This window comes from Mobula hypostoma, chromosome 25, assembly GCF_963921235.1.
Source record: "Mobula hypostoma chromosome 25, sMobHyp1.1, whole genome shotgun sequence".
NCBI classification, from domain to species: Eukaryota; Metazoa; Chordata; class Chondrichthyes; order Myliobatiformes; family Myliobatidae; genus Mobula; species Mobula hypostoma.
The window spans coordinates 36,379,840-36,401,871 of record NC_086121.1 but is presented as its reverse complement, the minus strand read 5'-3'; the positions used below and the strand labels follow the sequence as shown (position 1 = coordinate 36,401,871).

The 22,032-nt window shown below is 39.6% G+C and overlaps 1 protein-coding gene across 3 annotated transcripts in view; it reads left to right on the top strand.

The window, feature by feature from the left end:
- ajap1 (adherens junctions associated protein 1) overlaps positions 1 to 22,032 on the top strand; it is a 332,378-nt gene that overhangs the window by 225,462 nt on the left and 84,884 nt on the right. For all 3 annotated transcript variants that reach the window (XR_010016088.1, XR_010016087.1, XM_063033137.1), the window contains exon 4: positions 8,252 to 8,494. Coding sequence is in view for 1 of the 3 variants with exons in the window: in XM_063033137.1 (XP_062889207.1) it covers positions 8,252 to 8,494 (243 nt within the window). In the remaining 2 variants the exon portion in view is untranslated. The remainder of the gene's footprint in view (positions 1 to 8,251; positions 8,495 to 22,032) is intronic.

Sequence of the window (22,032 nt, the reverse complement as noted above, 5' to 3'; positions counted from 1 at the left end):
ATGCAAGGTTTGAACCTGAAATGCTGACAGTTGCTTTCCTCCCCGAACTGCTGCTTGACCCACTGATCTCCTCCAGCAGATTATTTATAACTAATGACACTTGGATAGACACTAGTAAGTGATGAACAGATTGTTTTTCTCTCCTACTTGCCTGTTACTGGCCAAGTTTTCAAATGAAACTCCAAATCGTCTTCAGATACCTGATGCCTGTGTTTCCTCTTCCTGAGTATGAGGTTCCAGATCAACTGAAGTGGACGCCCAGAATTACAAGAAGCCAGTTGATTGGTGTTTTCAGGTTGAGCCGTCTCATTAATACATCCAAGGTCTAAATTGCTAGGCATTAAATTTCGAGCAATTTCCAGAAGGGTCATGTCTGCTGACAATGTCTGCAGAGAACAGCCCTGTGTGAGATTTCCACTGATTAGACAGTATTTAGCGACGTATGTGTGCACACTGGCCTCCTCACTTTTAATGTTTTTCATTGTGAAACAGACGGATGCACATGAGACAAGCGAAGCTGAAATCTGCTGTAAAGTGTTTATTCAAAGGACTCCAAGTACATTTATGATCAAAGAGTGTATGCCGTATACAACTCTGAGATTCATCTACCCACGGATAGCCACAAAACAAAAATGAACAATATAACTCATTTGAGGAATAAAACATAACACCTTTCCCCACACAGACACACACATGCAAAAAAAAACAAATTGTGCAAATGGCAATTAAAGATTAGCAAAAACACAGTATATAAATAAACAAAATCAAAAGTGTTAATTTTCTGCTGGACACCTTGGTTCAAAATTGCCCAAACTAGCAACAAGAATTGAAGCACTCTTTTCAGATTGTCTCTAAACCTTCTAAACACATTGGACAACAGTTATTCATATAGCATAAATGGATAAAGCATAAACACAAGAGATTCTACAGATGCTGGAAATCCAGAGTAGCACACACAAAAGACTGGAAGGATCAAGCAGGTTAAGCAGGATCTATAGAGAAAAATAAAGAGATGATGCTTCAGGCCGAGACCCTTCTTAAAGACCTGTATTACATTTCAGTTATTACCTCACTGCTACCATCTTTCCTCACGTAGGCAGAATCGAACTGTCAGCATTAGGTTGAGATCTTCTTCAGTAGAGATGAATCAGATGTCTCCTTTGACAACAAAAATGAAACCAGTGCTCTCTACCACCTAGAGCAGAGGAAAAGTATTGGAGAAAATCATTATCATTATGTTGCTTTTAATCACACATAATCTGAAGGCCAGGCTTTCCAATACTAGTAAGCATAGATTTAAGGTGGAAGTGGGCAAGTTCACAGGAGCTGTGCAAGGAATTAAGAAAAACACTGAGAGTGGTGGGTACTTGGAATACTCTGCTCTAGTCCATTTGCTTTGCATTGAACCGTAGTAGAAGTGAGGGACCTAGTGAACACACATACATTGCTATATTGTATAACAGATATAATATAGTATAAATAATATATATTGGATCAGTTTCAGTTTGGCATTTAATTGCTAGTTTAATTGGTCTGGCACATCATCATGAACTGTGATGCCCGTCCCTGTGCTCTACTGTTTTGCATTCTATCCTGAGTCCATCAGTAACCCCAAAGCTGGAATCTGCTCTGGGCAGGTACATACAGAATGGATGAAAGAAGAGAGAATTGTCTAATCTAGCAGTGGAACCCTTCAGGAATGGAACACAATGCCATGATTAATGAGATTTGGAGGGTTTAATGCATTAAAAAGTTCAAAGTAGAAGAAAAAATGAATAAAGGTAAACTGAGTACACCTGTCCTGAGAGTTTCCAGGACACGCTGTTTGTTTAGAAGAAGCAGCCCGTGACATCTACAGGCACTGGGGGATGTGCATGCTTAACCAGTGGGAAAATGCGGGGATTTTGTTCAGAAAGGTTGGGTCCTGGTGGAAACGAATGTGGAAATTAACAAGGTTTGAATCAGTCCCAAAGTAACAGAAAGAAAGTGCAATATAGATTGGGGGCAGAACAGAATTTACTAAAAGACAAAATGATTTGCGTGTGACCTGAACAGATTTTCAATCTCTGCTTCCTTGCAAGAGTTTAATACTCAGGCATGGAGATTTTAATGTCTTGATCTGCTGATCGCTATGAGGGAGTATGTGTTGAAACTGCTTCAGTCCAGCGAGCTGGAAAAGCATACCCATTGTCCCTGTTCCTGTGCAAATCCTTTTGGAAAGTAATTGGAAACAATCAGAGATCATTAAGTTGCAAAGTCTGACCTAGAGGTGGAGATGACTCAACTGTCATATTTCAGGTAGTTTTTATACATTTGATGGCTGCAAGTGTTGCTGAAAGGCAAACATTTACTGTCCATTCCTAATTGCCCTTGAGAAGGTGGTGATGTACTCTCCTAAATCACTGTAGTCCTCTTGCTAAAGGAATTGAAAAGTAGGTTCTTCCTGGACTTAAATTTAGCAATGATGAGGGAACAGCAATCTATTTATAAGTCAAGATATTTGCTACTTGCTGGTGGTGTCCCATGTACCTGATCGGGTTTGAGAGGTGCTCACAGTGTAGCCTTGATGTGTAACTACAACTGCTCACCATGGAGAGAGTGGTGGTAGACTGGGAGTGAATCAGAAGGGCTGTTGTTTGCAGGATGGTTCTGACTTGCTTGAATGCTATTGAGTCGCTTCCCTCCAGAGAGTGCAGACAACTCCTTTATATTTCCACTTCAAAATTTCTCACTGAAAGCTAAGACAGCAGCCAGTTCACCACCAGCAAGATCCCATAGACAGCAATTCAGAGAGTGAATAATTAACCATTGTTGATGCTCTTGCCAAGGTTCAGGTGGTGAGGTGAAATCTGCAATCTTCAAAGAAAATGCAGCTTCAGTTTAGTTTTAACTGATTCTGAATCGATCGTGTAGAAATAGCAGTTCAACATTGACATTGAACAGAGCTGCTTGTCATGACAGGCAGTCTTAAGGAGTGGTATTTCCCCTTTCTTGATATCAGATACCAGCCCCTGCCAGCTCCAGGGAATCTCAGATATTCAGCAACCATGGGATTACCAAGGAGGCTGTCCATACACAGGCTGTAGCAAGCCTTCCTCCTGTTTCAAACCCTCTTACAGCAAATGCCATCACATCTTTTGCCATCTTAACTACTTGCTGTATCTGCACACTTGCTTCTAACATGTGGTGTACAGCGACTCCCAAATCTCTTTAAGTGCAACATTTCTTTATCTATAACTATTTAAATACCATTCTGTTTTTTTTGATCTTCTAATCAAAGCAAAAAATGTTACATTTATATTGCCCCTGTCATGTGTTTGCTGACAATGTGGTTTAGCATGCCATTAAAAACTCAAATCCTTTTGTCCGGAACAGGGAACTACTGAGAGCAGCTTCTGAATTACCATATTTAGCTAAATATATGCTTATTCTTGAAGCTATTGTTGGATTCCAATATGATACAAGTGAGGGCAGATACCACATAGTTATTTCTTAGTGAAAATCATAGACCTTTCAGTTGTGATATATCATTAATTTTCAGTTGTATGCTGGAGTAACTCATGCAAATACTTAACATGTAAACTCTTTTTGATACTCTTTCCAGTCTATAAAACGTTCTTGAGTCAAAGTTTAAAATTGTTATCACTTTTGCTTCTGGAGCATATGATGAGATCTCAGATATGGGGAATGTTGGGAGATGTCTAATGAATGGTTAGGCTGGGTTTTACAGACACCTTCCATGCATGGTGAATGTTACAGAGTTGGTTATAGATGCTGGTGTGTCTCTGTAGGTGTCAGCTTCGATCAATTATGTAATAGGAAAAACAGTAATTATGGGCATAATAATGAAAGTACATACTGTCTTATAAAACCACGTGAGAGGAAGGAGACAGGCTCAGGATTTGTTAAGCAGCAGGTTGCCAGACTGTTCACTGTTGGTGCTATAATGCATTTTCAACTTTGCAACATTAACATGCTGCCGGATTTGACAGTGAAAGGAGGGGAACTGCAAAAAACAGTGTAATTTTTTTTTGGATCAAAAGGAAGTGGTGAGTCAAAAGGTGAGGTGTAGATCAACTCAAAAGTAAACTGGAAATTCCGCTGGATCATGTTCAACTCTTTTTCTCCTTTTGTTTCTTTCCTGGGTGGGGTCCGTCCTGCACGTGATGTCCTCAGGTGGGAGCACAGGTGAGAGCCCTGAACCTCAGCTATCAATGTACATCAATGCTGTCTGTTTCTTCATGTGTTGGCTGAATACTGTTAATGAGACTTGATCCACAAATTGATACACATTGTTACTCAGTACTGTGCGTTGCATTATTAACCATTGTGCCCAAGTTGTCATGTTATAATTGTTTGACTATTGTTTGGTCAAGACCCCAGTTTGTGACGCCTATTCGTATCATTGGATCTAGACTTCAGAAGTTGAGAGAGTGGAACTACCCCAGTGTAGCGGCTTTTCCACTTTAAAACCTCTCCCGCACAGGTTTCCTATCTTTGTTTGGCCATAAGCAAAAATCCTTCGAACACACCTGTCACGAATAACAATTTCTAATTAGAGAAACAATAAATGATGTGCTGGGCGGTAACAGGTGAATTTGACTTCTAGGTACTCAAACCATTCAGTTACTGCCGGCAGAACATAGGCAATGGGAGCTGGCAGAGGACGTGGATGGATGGCACAGCGAGTGAGTGTAGTCAGAAAGAGACAGAAAATGAGTGTTTGTGAGGTATGACGAGGTGACAAGAGGCATGGGGCATGGGTTGAGGTAGGGAGAGTAGGTACAAGAGGGGGGTGTGGTTTGAGGTTGGTGAGTGGAAGTTGGTAGAGCATTATGGGTATGGGTACATGTGTAAGGTGTGGATAGAGAGAGAGAGAGAGAGAGATAGAGAGAGAGAGAGAGAGAGAGAGAGAGAGATGGTGATGAGAGTCATGAGGGTGCATATCTGGCCAGAAGACACAAGAATGGAAACAGAAGTGGGCAGAGGCCAGGTATGTGGGTGTGGGAGAAGGGTGGAGAGTAAAGTGTTGGAAAGTGGAAATTGCTATTTAGGGAGGACAGGGGCAGTTGGTGTAGGCAGAGGTCTGAGTGTGAGGTGTGAGAGAACACAGGTAGAATTGATGTAGGCAGCAGTCACAGGACAGGGACAGAATCGATGGACTCTGGAGTGGTTTACAAAGACAGTGGGCACAAGGAGAATCTAGTTCTTTCCTCACAGGAAGGTTTTACATAGAGTCCTCAGCCTAATATGGCGTATTGTGATTATGCTGGAAACATTGTGCATTTAAACTCTCCCAGCAGTACTAGAGCCTATTCAAACTTTCTCATTGGCCACTGTGACTTTTAATGCAACTTAGTTAAAATATTTAATTGATAACACTTGCTCTTGATTGTGGAGAGCTGCTTCACATTTACAAATGTTATCAGGGGATTTGGACAGGCTGTTAGAATGGAAATTTCTTGGGGGAAATGAAAATTAATGTTGTGAAATGTAACATAGTTTATTAAAAATAGAACCTTTTGGCAGGAAGATAGAGAAAAGGAATATATTATGAAGGTCACAGCTCTAAACGGGAGCACTAACAAGGAGTGCATCAATATAAATGACAACGCACTTAAAACCTTGTTATAGTCTGACATTAAATATAAAAATTGGCAAGTTTTATTTCATCTCTTTAAACATTGATGTTTAAAAGTGTGCAGTACGTCCAATTTTGGGCACTGCGCTTTGGGAAACAAGAGTAACCTCAGAAAGGTATAGGAAAGACTTGCAGGAATAGTTCTAACCATGAAGAACGTATAGTAAGTTTCATGGGTAGGTTTATGGACATGGTTGTTATTTTTAGATCAGGGAGGTTTGGAAGGTGATTTGATAAAAACTATTCGCAATTGTGAAGCATCTGGACCAAATTGAATAATGAGACGTTGTGGAGCTGGTGGAAGGGTTGAGAAGTGAAGGACACAAACTAAAGATGAAAGAGCCACAAGGAGAATTGAGGAAATTCTTTTACAGACAGTGAGCAGTTATGATTTGGAATTCATTGTCAGAAAGGTAAACTGAAACAGACACAATGGTATCTAATTTATGTCTGGTAGCAAGTAAATGCTGGATTAAATTGGTAAATAGGTAGGTAGGTTCATGATAGTTGTAGAGACCAAGGTACAGTGATAACTTTGTTTTGTATGACAGTGTACTGAGTTAGTACAAGATGTAACAAAAACTGAACGCAGAGTTATGTGCTGCAAATACAGAGAAAGTGCACTGTAGGTAGAAAATAATGTGCAAGACCAATACAATGTAGATTGTGAAGTCAGGAGTCGATTTTATTGTACTAACAGACTATTCAATAATCTTATAACAGTGGGTTAGATGCAGAAAGCCTGAGAATAGGGATAACCAAATTGGCCTTGTGAAAAGCTAGTACAAGCATGAAGTACAGTACAAAGGAAATTCTCTTCTGCCTAATAATTCAATGATTCTGACATTGTGATTCAGGCCTACTTTGAGGGACAACATAATAAAAATAGGAGTCTCAGACATTCTATCTTGCTTGATGTTCAGTTCTAGTGAAGGTTGAGTAGAATGTGATGTTGCTCCCACACAGCAGGTTTACCAACTGGGGTAACATCTACTGCTGACTAATTTTTAAGGTGCTCCTTTTGCAAAATATTCTTGCAGGGGCTGTTCAGAAGGAACCAAATTTATTGGTGTTGAAGAAGAGAAACTCTGAGTCAACTTATTACATTGTGGATCTGAAGGAGCAGATTAAAATTTAACATCCAAAATTTAAGGACTTTGTGGTGATCAACATTATTGTGCCACTGGCAGGATTCAATCACTTCGAGAAAATGCTGCCAACGCAGGCTATATATTCTATGTGCAGGATATTTTTTTCAGTCATGACCTTTAATTCTGGAGATTTCAGATTAAAAATTAGAGCCTTTGCAAAATAAAGAGACAGTGTCTGTCACCTTAACTTTAAGGAATACCCAAGTACCATTCATGTACTCTCCACTATGTTCTTTTATCCTTATTCTGTTTGCTCTTAACTCTTTTCATGAGCTTCTTGTGAGATTTGTCCACGTTTTCCTCTCACCTGTTATTGTAACTGAAAGCTGCTTTCACTGTGGTGATTGCTGTAGTGTACCTTTCTCTTGTTTTTCCATACAAGAAAGCAAAAATAATGATAAAGCAACTAAAATCCGCAGACTTCCTGTGAAACATCTGCCGTGATATTTTCTATTCTATTGCGTAGACCTGATTCCTTATAAATTACGTTGTTTGATTCTAATTAAATACAATTTTGTCCTGTCCTGTTTTATCATTGTTGCTTCTCTACTATGAATGAAGTGCACTGAAGATTTTTTTTAAAAGATTATTGAAAAGTAGATCAGCTACCTCTTTGTACATTTGGTTGTACTTTGAGGTGTCATGTCTCTAATGCCTGCTTCTACATATTTGATTTCTTCACCAGATTGAAAACTCTACCCATCTCAAACCAGTCTACCACAAGCCAGTCTCAAAGAATCAGCATAAGTGATCCCTCAGCTTCTTGCTACCAGCACAGAGCAGCGTAGTGGAACAGTGAATAGAGCCATCGCCTCACAATGCTAAAACCCAGGTTCAATCCTCACTTCCACTACTGGAGTTTGCACACTCTCCTGGTGACTGCCTGGGTTTCCTCCCAAAGCTATGTGGGTTTAAGTGGCCACCGTAAATTTCCCTTAGTTTTGTGGGATTGTTACTGTCTGTGGCGGAGTTGATGGGAAGGTAGGAAGAATGTAGGCTAAAGTGGTTGCTCGGGAGCACAGTCCGATGGGCCAAAGAGCTTAATTTTGTGCAACTCCTCTCATTGCCACTATCCATTTTGTAGGGGATTGCCCAGAACCATCTGATGATCTCTAGTAACTGAAAGGTAAACAAATCTGTTTGGAGTCCAGAGCAAGAAAGAAACTACTGGAGGAACTAAATGGGTCAGGCAGAATCTGTGGAAGGTTGATGTTTCAGGTCAAGACATTTCATCAGGGCATTCTGTCCATTTCCTTCTGTAGGTGCTGCTCGCTCACTGGGTTCCTCTAGTGCTTTGCTTGTTTCTCTAGACGACCAACACCAGCAGTTTCTTGTGACTCCACTCCAGTTTAGAGTCTACTTGTCCAATCCACATTTTTATAACTGAGGGTTGCCAAGTATGTGCTTTGCAAGATGGAGACTTGATACTGCTGTGATGAATGTGTTGTTTGTCTTGCAGCTGTGCACAAAGTGGGAATGGCCGCCGAAACAGCCACCAACGAAAGATCAACCAACAAGAAGAAAGTTGCCAAAATCTCACTGACTTCACGGCGGCCCGAGTTCCGAGCAATTTGGACATATTTACAGCATACAATGAGACCCTGCAGTGCTCCCACGAATGTGTTCGGGCATCAATGCCAGTCTATACCGACCAGGGCCTCCAACAAACCACAGTCTACAAAACCACATTCAATGGAAACCGGTAAGGCCATCATGGTAGCATGCAAGCAACAAAGTGTTTACTTCATGGTGCACACCTCTAACACGTCAGGAAAGGAAACAGGTTAGAGGGTGAATGTTTCAAATAGCCTACTTGTATTGGTGCCAAGATTAGGGAGACAGGTCTTGGATTATTATTAGTCAACTCAGGCACAACACAAATTATTAGACACTATTGCTCCATCCTCTGCTTTGAGGGGAAGCAACAAGTAGACTGTAAGAACAGTGACTCCAATAATACTGTTAAGAAGTTGAGCCAACTCACTGGATGATTGATTGTTGAGTTGTGATTTAAAGTAAGTGCATGCTGGTTCAGGTACATCAACCAAAATTCAGCAAGAGGTGGCAATTATAGTTTGCCTTGGCAGCAATGCACCACAAACTACAAAGTACCAACATCAAATAAAGTCATCAACAAATGACAAGGTTTTATGCATTATGTCAGATTGCTACCAAGAAATCGCCAAAGTTAATAATATTCCTTGAAATTTGATTTATCAATACTTGGTGCCTCTTTAGATACAGTCTCTATGTCCCAAGGAGCTGGCCTGAAAGTAGTTCCCTTCCAAATTAGTCACAAAACAGCCGACAATCACATAGCAGCTTTTGACCAATAGGCTTCTTTCCAATTTTGAAGTCTGTGCTCTAGAAATATGATGAAAGGTTTATAAAGTTAGCAGGTCAATTCTATTTACTACCTAAGAGTCAAATATAGAATCTGCATTCCCCAACTTAAATCTGCTGGAGCTGTCGATATCTGTAATATGTGGAACCTCTGAATGAATCAAGAATTACCCAGCTGCTCTCTGGACTTTTCTTGAGATGTCAGGTCGTTTGTATTTTAGTCTTCCCTTGCTGTATTTAGTGACTGGAAATGCCATTGGCTCACTCCAGCCATTTGCATTTCCTATTTCTTTCTCCTTCATCAGTCTTTTCTTCACCCCCGCATTCCTGAAGGCATTGACTCTTTGTTGGGACAGAGTCACATGGACACTGTTACCCTCTGATAGCCTGTCTGGTTTTCTAGTTTCAATATTAGCTTGACAGGGATGGTGGTTGTTGCCAAAGAATTATGCAAAGTTGCTTGACATTCTGAGTAAACCTGCTGCTTCTGAATTTGAGACTGGTCTCGAGTTTTGTTTTCCTTACAGTGGAAGCATCACCTTGGTCACCTCTTCACAACAGATCAGGTAATTTGATCAGTTACAGCTCCTTGACTAGTTCCTCAAGGTAATGTGGTGTGTCCCTCCATCCTGGCTGTGATGGTTAAGTCAGTACAGGCCTGAGTTACAGTTACTGTCGCTGGAGATATATTTGCTCAGATCCACCACTGGGTATTCTTCCCAGAGAACAATGAGGACGCAAACTGTGATCTCAGTGTTCTCATCCACTGACAATACAGCAAATGCAAAGTATTTCCTAACTGCAAGCAGTAGAGACCTAGATTGCACTGACCAGTTTTCAAGAAAGGCATCTTTTATTCCCTAATTGGAGGTAAAGAAACATTTTGTTCAGTTGCATGCATGTGCTTTAACCATGACATCCTTTTTGTGTAGTTTTGACATTGCAGGAAAAGTTTGATATTCAATCTTCTTTTCACAAAGCAAGATATCTGTATTCTTGTTGAAAAAGAAGAGTGTAACATAGATTATTTGTAGTGGGTTAAAGTCTGTCTTTAGGCTAAATCTACTTCTACTTGGAACCAATGGCTATTGTGAGCAGAATGATACCAGGGGTGAATTGTAGAGGAGTATAAATGAACATCACTTCTAGGTCAACATGAACAAAGTGGGCTCATCCTCTTGCAGTCTTGGCCATGGATCTTTCATAACAAGTGGTCCAAGGCAAAGGAAGGAAGTGGAACAAGAGGTATAGTGTCCCGCGTGGAGCAAAGGTACAGTGTTCCATGTGGAGCAATGTTCAAAACCCTTCTGCCATCAAGTCTCTCCTCAATGAAACCATGGCATTTCTGATTTCTCTGTAGTATTATCAGCCTCGTTTAGAGATTGGGTAACTGGTGTGGAGGATATCACTGATTTATTAGAGAAGGCAATTTGATGGTCACAGCTGATAAGTGACCTCAATGTTGATATTGTGTGCTGGAAATGGAAAGTGTTCCATTCTCCAGCACAAGTATTCTTCACTTGGTGCGTGAATAATGTTAGGCGTATTTAACTATATCTCCCAGACTGCTTGTTCATTTGGGCAGAGTTTGGAACTTCAGGGTGGAGTCAGAATGTCAAGCTTCTACAGTCAGAACCTGCTGAACGATAGTGAACTGTGTAATTCCAACACCATCATCAACACTTCATTCTCTGTGAGGTGAGTTTAGTCAGAGGTGACTCCAGTAATCTTATAGTCATCTGTTAATCCACGAACAATTGAAACACCACCAATATGGAATCTGTGGTCAGAGACCATGAATGCCAGATCTCAAGTAAGGATTGCAGCTCAGTGATATTCTCTGATTATCGACTAAAGTCTATTTGTAAAATCAAGTAACGAAAGAAAAGATGACATAAATTCTATAATCATATTCCAACAATGCATGGAGAGGTTGGTCTTGGTGTAATTCTGAAATCCGCAATCCAATGTGAAGTGACTATGTGCCAAGGTAACATTCTTGAAAAGTTTACAACAGCAATAAATGCAAGTACAGAGCATGCCAATAGTCATTGATTCGATCTTTATTTTGCTTAAAAAAAGCTATTTTATGATGCATTTTGTGGAAGCAGGATGAAATGGAGATGTATACAGGTGTTGAACTGGTTTTGAATATACATTAGTACCATTTGAGAAAAGAACCACCCAATACAGGCTTCTTTGCACATTCTTTATTCTCGACATAATATACAATAAAGAGGAAGTTCTTTACTTCAGTTTTTGGAACAATAACTGTTCTTTATGCAGAGTACAAAGGTTACAAGACTTTGGTGATGATGTTTCAGCGGTTATAAGCTTGTTCTTGCTTCAACCAAAGAATCACTAATGATGAAGAAGCTGAATTATTTTGAATCTTATTCATTCAGACTCTTCATCAGCCATCCCTGTTCTGGCTCCTTTTAGAGTTACACAGCACAGAAAGGGCCCTAAAGCCCAACTCATTTATGCTGACCAAGACGATGTGTGGGCTGGTCCAAGCTGTCTGAATCTGGCCCATCTCCCTCTAACTGTTCCTATCATGTCGCTGTCTAAAATATAAAAATTGTAGTAGTACCTGTCTCTACAGCTTCCTCAGGCAGCTTGTTCAATATGCCTTCCATACCCTGTGTTAAAAGGTTTCCCCCGGGTCCCTTTTAAATCTTTCCTGCCCTACCTTATATCTGTGTCCTCCAGTTTTAGACTCCCCTTGGTTGGAAAAAGGATGTGTAACGCCTGTATAAGGTCATTCCTCGGTTTCTTACACTCTAATTAATTAAGTCCCTGCCTATCCAGACTCTCCTTATAACTTAACCACTTCAGTCCCAGTATTATCCATGTAAATCGTTACTGCACTCTTTCCTTTAGGACATATTTCCTTTAGCTGGGTGACCAGAAATGCATACAGTTTCACAGCTATGGTTTTAGTAACAACTTGTACAGCTGCAATCTGACATTCTGACTTCTGTACTCAATGCCATAACTGATAAAGGCAAGCATGCAAGTCACTTTTCCACCATCTTGTCACTTTTTTCTGGGAACTATGTACCTCTACCCCTCTTGGAGTAAGCTTTATGAGCATCAACATTATTCATTTTGTGGTGTCAGTTTTGAGGTTATAAATCTGTTAATCACCAGATATATTAGTTTAAGAAATTTATTATAATCCAATCTTTGAAGGAATGCTTCCACATGTTGTTTCTGAAATGCCAGGGAACATAATTATGCTCCAGACCTCTCCCAGATCATCTTTAACATCTTGTCACCCCTCTGAGCAATGGGTATTTTGTCTCAATATATTCTCACTGCCTGGTGTGAACATTAAACAACTCAGTGGAAATGGCAGAAAACCAATAATGTAGCCTTGTTAAAGAATTAAATGAATACAGCAATAGAATTTAAAGGTGCATAAATAAATAAATATGTTACAACGTTTGGCCAACTGTTTTGCTATTAAGCTACCCACCCCATGGGATACTTATGAGCGGTAACATCACATGCAAGGCAAGTGTAGTGGAAGGTGCACTAATGCAAGAAATTATATAGTTAATTGGAGTATATTGAATGACAGGAGTAAACAGACTTTGGAGAGTGTGCTGATAAGTAGCAGAAGAGGTAAACTTGGTGGTTAAAAAGGTAAAAAAAAAGCTGCTCCTCTTTATTTGCCAAGTCATTGAATATAATAGGAAAGAGGTTGTGTCGGAACTGTGTGCAGAACGGGATGCTATTGATATTCTGGTCAAGGATGTGACACATTGGAGAGAGAACAGGGGAAAATTGCTAAGACTGGAAAATCATAGCTGAAGCAAAGTTTGCATTAGCTAGGCATGCTTTTCTTGGAATAGAGGAAGCTAAAATTAGATTTAATTGAACACCATAAGGTCTTGAGGGCTGCCTCATATCTTCCATATCAACTCATGAAGGGCATGGATATGGTGAATGCATACAGTCTTTTCCACAGGGTTAAGAAATCTAGAACTAGAGTACCAAGGCTTCGGATGAGAGGAGAGAAATTGACTGGAATCCTGAGAGACAACTTTTACATTCAGAGTGTGGTCTGTATAATGGAATAAGTTGCTGGAAGAAGAGGTTAAGGAGCTGCATTAATAACACTTAGTAAGGAATTTGACAACAATAGATTGGAAAAATTGAGCAAGATATGTTCAAATATGTGTAAATAGATCTAGCTTAGATAGGAATCTTGGTTAGCATGGACCAAATTAACTGAAGGACCTGTTTCTGTGCTGTACGAATCTATAACAAATGAGGCCAAAGATAAATTCAGTTGAAACCCATAAAGTAATGAGGTGTCTAGACACAGTAAATAGTTCTTTAGCTGAGAAGACCAAAATAAGGAGACAGGTTTATAGTAATATTTTTCTGAAAAGTTGGTAGAGACAAAATCCGTCATTACCATTAAAATGTGCTTAAATTATACATGAAATTCTTAATCCCGTGTCCCAAACAATGACCGACAATGCATGGAGCAGGTGCTGGAAGTGAGGGGAATTAGCTTTTTATTGATCAGCATGCGATGATGGGCCAAGTGGTCTCCTTCTGTCTTGCCATGTTTTTATGAAGTTTAATATGCTGCTGCTTTTGATTTGATTTTACTCTTTTCATGTTGGAGGTCATGTAAGTGGTTTAAAACAATCATGGAAAGAATTGATTTTTCTTTTCCTGATAATGGCAATGAAAATATTTATATGGAGAAGGGGATGCCATTTCCCTTTTACTTTCTGATTTGTGAAATTATGAACCGGTTTGGAAAGATAAACTTCATTACAGGAATCTCCTGTTGCACTTCCCCCAGATATGTCACTGTGTGGTTAAGTTACAAGATTGCATTGTACTGATGTGAGTTGGCCACATTAAGGCCATGGATCAATATTCAAACAATGCAAAATGTGTTTATTTTCAAGCTCACATGTAAAACGACAAGGTATTAAAGGATTACTGGTGATGTGCAGATCAGCTACTGATTAGTCCTGGTGAGAAAAACAGTCACAGTATAATTTGAGGAATCTAATTGTTCAAATTATCTCCAGTCATCATTGATTGTGCAATATTCAATTCCATTTGTAAGTTCTCTGCAAATAAAGCAGATGTGCCTACATGCACTACACCCAGAAGAGTGAAATCTGGACTAATGATGGGGGGGGGGGGGGGGAGAATAACATATCTTTCACACAATCCCCAGGCAATGACAATCTCCAACAAGGTAGATCCACACTTCATAATCAATGGTGTTACCTTGTTGACCCTCCCACCTTGCCTCCTGGCTCCTTGGTTTTATTGCAGATTCAATGGCATGACACAGTGAATAAGGAGTGAAACTGAAAAAAGACAAAATACAGTGTAATTATCTCCATTCACACAGGTAAAATATACACAGATAAGGAAGAACATAGGTAAGTTTCCTGCAGGTAAAAATTATAAGATTCCAACAAGTAAATACTTCAGGTAAATAATACAAGTAAACAATTAGCATCTAGATTAGTGTGTAATAAACTCAAAAATAGCATTCTATTTTAGCAAAATCTTATTGATACATTAAGATTGTTTTCTAAACAATATAACATCAAATTACAAGCAATGTTTACGCTGCAGAAACAGCAGCATAGCTTTAGATAGAAACTTCTTTCACTCTTAACATAAACATCTGCCCTTCTGCCAGCCAATACGCTTTTATACTTTCTACTTCCTGCCTGCAGGGGAAGTGGCCTAATGCAGATCTGCAATTGCTCATTAAAACAAAAGCTGAAAGTGATTAATATAAATCAATTGCCTGAAAGGCGGAACAGGTGCCATGGCTTCAAAGCCAAGTCAACACTGAGTAACTCATTTCCTAAGACTTTCCACTAGCTGCCAAAGAGCAAATCAATGGTTTGATAAGATTCTGTTCATCAGCAGGGTTAATTACAGATCCAAAATTCTCAAGCATCTCAATATTTTCCAGGGTAAGTCAACCCACTTGGTTGGTCAACCCATCAACTGCTGTGCACGTATACCTTCTCCACTGCTAGTGCACAGCGGCTGCAGAGTGTATCATGAACACAATGCACTTCACACATCCTGGCTACTCTGTACACCACTTACACTTGCCTTCTCTATTACCAGCAAGGCCATGAGCAGGAGGTATATGGGAACACCGCCACCTTGAATTCCGACCCCCCCCCCCCCCAGGCTGGAACACTGTCCTCACTTGGGAAAGTCCTTAGTCATTACTACAACAAAATCCTGAAACTTGATCACCATCAGCACTGTGGGAGTACCTTTGCCAGAAGGACTACACTAGTTCAAGTTGGTGCTTCAATGGAATCTTCTCAAGGGTAACTAGGGATGCTCAAATATGGAAAAAATGAATAAATAGAATAACAAATCATTGAACACCACATTCTGTTAAGGGAGCTGCCACTTTTAGTAATCTATCCTTCATGTAAATAAGTTATCACTTGATCTACTATGTTCAGTGTTGTCTGTGACTCACTCTGAAGGTCTGTAAACCTGTTTTCACAGAATTATAGAATGATACTGTGCAGCAAGAGCCAATTTTCACCTACACTTTTCCAGAAACAACACTGTCAGTCTTACTCACCTCCCGCATTTATAATTTTTCTTTCATTTTAAACTATTCTCTTTGAAAGGTCTAGCTATCACACTATCAAAAGGTGCATTATTAGTTTTACCCATGTGTTCTGTAAGTAGAAAAGCCTTTTTTATATCTCGTCTGGCTTAAGTCAATACCTTAAATTTGTAATTATTAATCCCTTGAGCCACTGCAAGTTGTTACTTTTTCATAACTTGCCCTAAAATCTCCACTTGATCTTTACTTTGTATCTATATATAGTTGTAATCATTATGGACAATTTACAAAAGCCAATTAACTTGTCAACCAGAATACCGATAGGATGTGGAAGGAAAACTGGAGTGCCAAGATGGAAACCCACGCATGCACAGGAAGAACATATGAATTCCCCACACACCCAAGGTCAGGGATAGAAAGCAGGTCTCCAGAACTGTGAGGCAGCAGTGCTAATTGCTTTTCCGCTGTACTGTTCCCTGAAGGAGTCGCATATGAAACACATTTGGGAAAAGCAAATAAGTCAGTGTTGGTGAATAATCCATTCGGAAATAACAGCAGTTATGTGAGTAAGTTTTATTACAAAATCCAGTGCAATAATCTTAAAGGAATCAAACCAGTGTAAATTAAAGCTTGGATAAAAACTGCATTTTATACATTATTCCAGAGGTTCTGAAAGTTTAGGATGCAATATAATATATTAACTTATTTATTAATATGTCTTGCACCTTCAAAGATTTATCAACAAGCACTGCAAGTCTCAATTATGCTGCATCTATTGAATATTGCATCATTGACATCTGTTTGGCTGTCTTCTGAAAACTATAAATTCAGATTTTTCTGTTCTGAATTTCATCTGCCTTTAGACCAATCTCTCTTCCTCCCAGACTCTGCCTTCCTCACTATTTATTAGATTTTGGTCGACTGTTTCTGCTTCCTACTCCCAAATCCAAATCTTTGATGATTCACAAATATAACAACAATCCTGGTACAAAACTTTAAGTATTGATGAACAACGTCAGAGCTGAAATATTACTTCTACTTCTCTTTCCACAGATGCTACCTGGCCTGCTGAGTGTTTCCAACATTTTCTGTATTTATGACTGAACTTTCGGAGTTCTACTGTGTCAGTATTTTTTTAAAAAACTGCCACTCTCCTGCCTGGAAATTCTTCTGAGATTGTTCAGTTCAGTGGCATCAGCACCTTGCTCTCTGATTCTGACATTCATTCCAATGGCGTACATGAAATTGATTTCAGAAGCAGAGGACAGTGCACTTTTATTATGTACTGTATGTACGATATTTATGACCCAGAGAGAATTTCTAGATAGCTAATTGTATCTAATTGTGTAAATTTGCTTCTATGCTGTTACTGCCCTTTCAATACCATGAGTTTCAATTTTGCTAACAAGCTGGCATAATTTAAGTGCCTTATGTCATTTCCACATTCACAGCATTAATAATGCTGCCCTCCTCTACTCTCACTGCGACCTCATCAAATTCTGAAAGTAGCTCAGTAAAACAATTTGCACTTAATAAAACCATACTGGCCCTTGACCATTCTATGCTTTTCAAATCCTTGTGTTGTTTTTGTACTCTCATTGTATCCACTGAAGTTATGGCTAGAACCATTGAATCTATTGACATCACAACCTTCAGTAGCCTTAAGATATATCCAATAGGAAGTGTGAGACATCAGCTTAATTACTCCCAACTTTGCTGTTCTACCTATTTATGTTTTATCAATTTTGATCTCTTCTGCTGTGCTTGCAATCTCTTCTTACATCATACCTTTGACCAAGAACTCTTAGTGAGCTTAGACTGACCTGCATGCTCATTTAGTGATTCAGTTGTACTTTCTGACGTCAGCATTAAAATACCACCAGGCTCAAGGACACATTGTATCCTATTATTATAAAGACTATTGATCAGCTCCCTAGTACAATAAGATGGCCTTTTGAACAAACTACCTATGACATTGTACATTATTGTCTACCTGTGGTGCACTTTCTCCATAACTATAACACTTTATTCTGCACTCTGTTATTGTTTTACCTTGTGCAAAAGTCTTCGACATGTATACATAGCTAGAGTGCCTAAGACTTTTGCACTGTTCTGTATTTGTCAACGTGGAGTGGAGAGCAAGTTTACAAATCTGGCGGGGCAAAGGATGATGGGAATGGTGAGGGTGGAGTGCAGTGCTGGCGGGGGGGTGAAAGGTGCTGTTCGGACAGGTGACCGAGAAGCTGTGCCAGGAAAGTGGCAGAGGTGCAGACACACCCAGCTCTGAGACACCAAGCAAGGCCATTTCATTATTTGATTCTAAACAATTGGTTTATTGATCATTGCAGAATGTCTCTGGGGTGCTTCATGTGCTCTCCCCACCCCCTTCTCCTTTTCTCAACTCTCAGCCCCCTTCTCACTCTCAGTCCACAATAGAGACCCATATTAGAATCAGGTCTATCATCTCTCACATATGTCATCATACTTGTTTTTATTTACAGCAGCAGTAGAATGCAATACATAAAACTACTACAGTACTGTGCAAAAGTCTAGCTACTTTTGCTTAGTACTGTATCTCGCTGCACTTTTTAATAGAAAACGCAAGTCCTTGCAAGGACTTCTGAGAGGATCATCGAGATTTCTCTTCCATGCATCAGAGATATTTATCAGGAGTTCTGTATACACAGGGCACTAAACAGTGTTAATGATCCTTCCCATCCTTCCAACCATCTCTTTGACACTCTCCCATCAGGCAGGATGTACTGTAACTTTAAGACAAGAACTGTTAAAGCTACTCAACCCTAACACCACCCATGTCTCATCACGTATGAAGTGGTGGTCGCATTATGCTGTCTACCTTTTAACTTGGGTCGTAAATGCATCTCAATATTTGTTAATTTATTTGTGGTAATATTACAATATGTGTTGTGTATTTGAGTTATATGTAGTGTGCCGTGCACTTCGGTCCAAAAGAACATTGTTTTGTTGGCAGAATAAATATGTACAGTTGAATGACAATAAACTGAACTTGACATTGAGCTAAAGAATTGATTTGTATGCACAGAATTCTGGACAAGTTCTACACTGTACCTTGATACATATGACAATTATAAATCAATTTGCTAATTTATCAACTTAAATCTCTACTTTTGATTCCTTATTGTTGAAATACTTTCTTTCATTATTAGCATACATGCAGTAGATATTTAACTCCCTTTAATGTTAGCTATTCATTGATTTTCTTTCACCTCTTTCCCTTATTTCCCTTCACTTCTCCGGTATGGTATGAATTTGGAAAAAATCATCTTCATTATCTGGAGCTCACTTGAGTCAGTATTACATTTGTTTTAATGCAGCTCATTCTCTGTTTAATTCTGTTCCTGTTGAGTTCAGACTAAAAGGAGTGTGTCTGAAAGAAATTAGAACAAATCAGTTGTGACTCATGTCCTGCATTGATTTCACATCAGATATATTAAACTCACTTGATTGCACAACACCAGTGGAAATATCCTGCTTTAATGGCTAAACATCTACATGCATGCTGTTAATTAGTTCCTAATAGACAGTTGGAGAACCAAATTTAAAACATAACCTTGGAGCCAAACGAAGGCATATCTAGACATTAAGCTAGTCAGAAAATTGCAAAACTGCTGATGTTGAAAATCTGAAAAATAAACAACATTCAGCACGTCAGGTATTGTGTCTGCAGAGAGAGGCACGGAGTTAATATTTCAACTCACTGAGCTTTCTTCAGAACAAGAAAACAAAAGCAAAATGTTCAATTAAGCTGCAGAGAGAATAGCGAGGAGTGGATAGGACAAAGGGAATGTCATTGACAGCATAGGGCCAAGGCTGCCCAGGTAATACCAATCCTTACAAAGCTAACTATTTTGCAGATTATTCTGGCCAACAAGTCTTGACAAGAACTTAGACCGACCTGAAAATAGCACTCTCATTCCCAACACTAACAAACCTGATTTTGATCATTGACTTTCTCCAGCAATTATTTCCTCAAAGAAAACAATAACTAAAATGATGGTTCAAAAATATTGTCATGCTGGCTTTGCTTTTGAGAGACTTTTAAAATAAACTGATTATTTTCTGAACAGTTCAGTGACCCTAATGCTGTCAGGAAAATAACACTGTAAAATATTGTCTTTTGCTCTAATGAATTATCCAATCACTATCAGAAATATAGATACGTGGACTATAGCTAGACAGAATCAGTTATACTGTGATATGATAGTAGCTTCCTACTACAATAGTTATACAGGTTTAATGCAAGGATGTCCCAATGGAAGTTCAGTGAGGTATATCATGAGCTGGTCATAGATTCATAGAACACTGTAGTACAGACACAAGCATTTTAACCTGTCTAATCTGTCCCAACCTGGTTTTCTGCTTAGTCCCATCGAACTGCACCCGGAATGTGGACGACATACCTTGCCTTTCCGTGCACCTATCGGAATTTCTTTTAAATGTTACATCGAACTCACATCAACACTTCCACTGGCAGCTCATTCCACATTCACACCACACTCAGAATGAAGTAGTTCCCCTCAGAGTCCACTTAAATGTTTCTCCTTTCACCCTAAGCCCATGACCTCTGGTTCTAGTCTCACCCAACCTGAGGGGAAAAAGACCTGCTTGCATTCACCCAATCTATATCCCTCAAAATTTTGTCTTGCAGATGGAATATAATCAGGATAAATGTGAAGCTATCCAGTTTGGTGCACATAACAGTAAAGCAATGCATTAGTTTAACAGTGCTGGTGTTTGAAGGGACCTCTGTATGCTTCTATAGAAGTTACTGATAACTGTATCCAACTGCAGCAAGTGATTCTGAGGGCAAATGTTATACTTGCATTTTTAAGAGGGAATTGGACCTAAGGAGTAAGGAAGATATAAAACAATTTAGAGTGACGATGGTGAGTAGTATTTGGAGCTTATATCTAGTTACCTAAGAAAGAATTCCCTTGCCATAAGAGAGTACAGAGAAAATTGGGCAGCACAGTAGTGTAGTGGTTAACACAACACTTTACAGTATAGGTGCTGCAGGTTCAATTCCTACTACGGCCTGTAACGAGTGTACATTCTCCCCATGACTGTGTGGGTTTCCTCTGAGTGCTCCAGTTTCCTCCCACAGTCCAAAGACGTACCGGTTGACAAGTTAATTGGTCACTGTAAATTGTCCCATGATTAATCTAGGATTATATTGGAGTATTGCTGGGTAGTATGGCTCGAAGGGCCAGAGCCTCATCCCTGCTGTATCTCAATAAATAAATAAATAGGAAAATTCACCAAATTGTTTACAGAGACAGCAGATTTGTCAGATGAGGGGAGATTAGATAGACTAGGACTGTATTTTCTAAAGTTTAGAAGAGTGAGAGGAAATGTTACTGAAAACTTTTTGAAAAATTTCTGAAGGGCTTGACAAAAGAAAAGCAAGAGGGTGTTCCCTTGGCTGAGGAGCCGAGAACATGGTGTCACGGTCTCAGGCTGAGGAGCCGAGAACATGGTGTCACGGTCTCAGGCTAAAAGGTAGGCTACGTGGGACTGAGCTGAGAAGAAATGTTTTCAGTCAGAAAGCAATTCATCTTTCAGATTACCTACATTTGGGAGCTGTGAAGGCTCATTCTGTATTTATTCCAATCAAGTATCAACAGATTTCTGGGCATTGAGGCAGACAAGAATTATGGGCACAATGCTGGAAGACTGCACAGAGGTAGAAACTTAGTCATGATCTTGATGAATATTTGAACAAGTTGGGGGCTGGCTGATCTCTTTCTCTTATTTCTTTGAGTTTGTTATAGAAGAGGAAGAGGCCATTTGGCCCATCAATTATCTGCTGTCCGTCAGACCAATTCCATCAATTGACTCTACCCCTTATTTCATTGTAACTTATTCTCTTCTTATACTCCTACTATCTACTCCCATTCTCCTTCCAGCCATCTGCATCAGGGATAAACTACAACAAGTAATGAAGCTAGCAGTTCATTTTTAGGATGCAGACAGAAACCAGAGCATCTGGTGGAAGTGCACCTTGTAGCAGGAAGACTGTGCAAGCTGCAAAGGTATAGTACTGGAAGTCAGGATGGAACCCAAGTCACTGGAATTACATGGCAGTAGATGGGAGATCATCATCACTAGCAGTATAATTATCGGGGTGTTTGACTCATTGCTATTTGTACGGCTGTGCACTGTAAAATGTAGTTTCCTACAGCATCAGCACTCACAAGTGCTTCAGTAACTGTGAAGTGCAGTCAGGTGTCCTGAGGAAATGAACGGCAAGTATG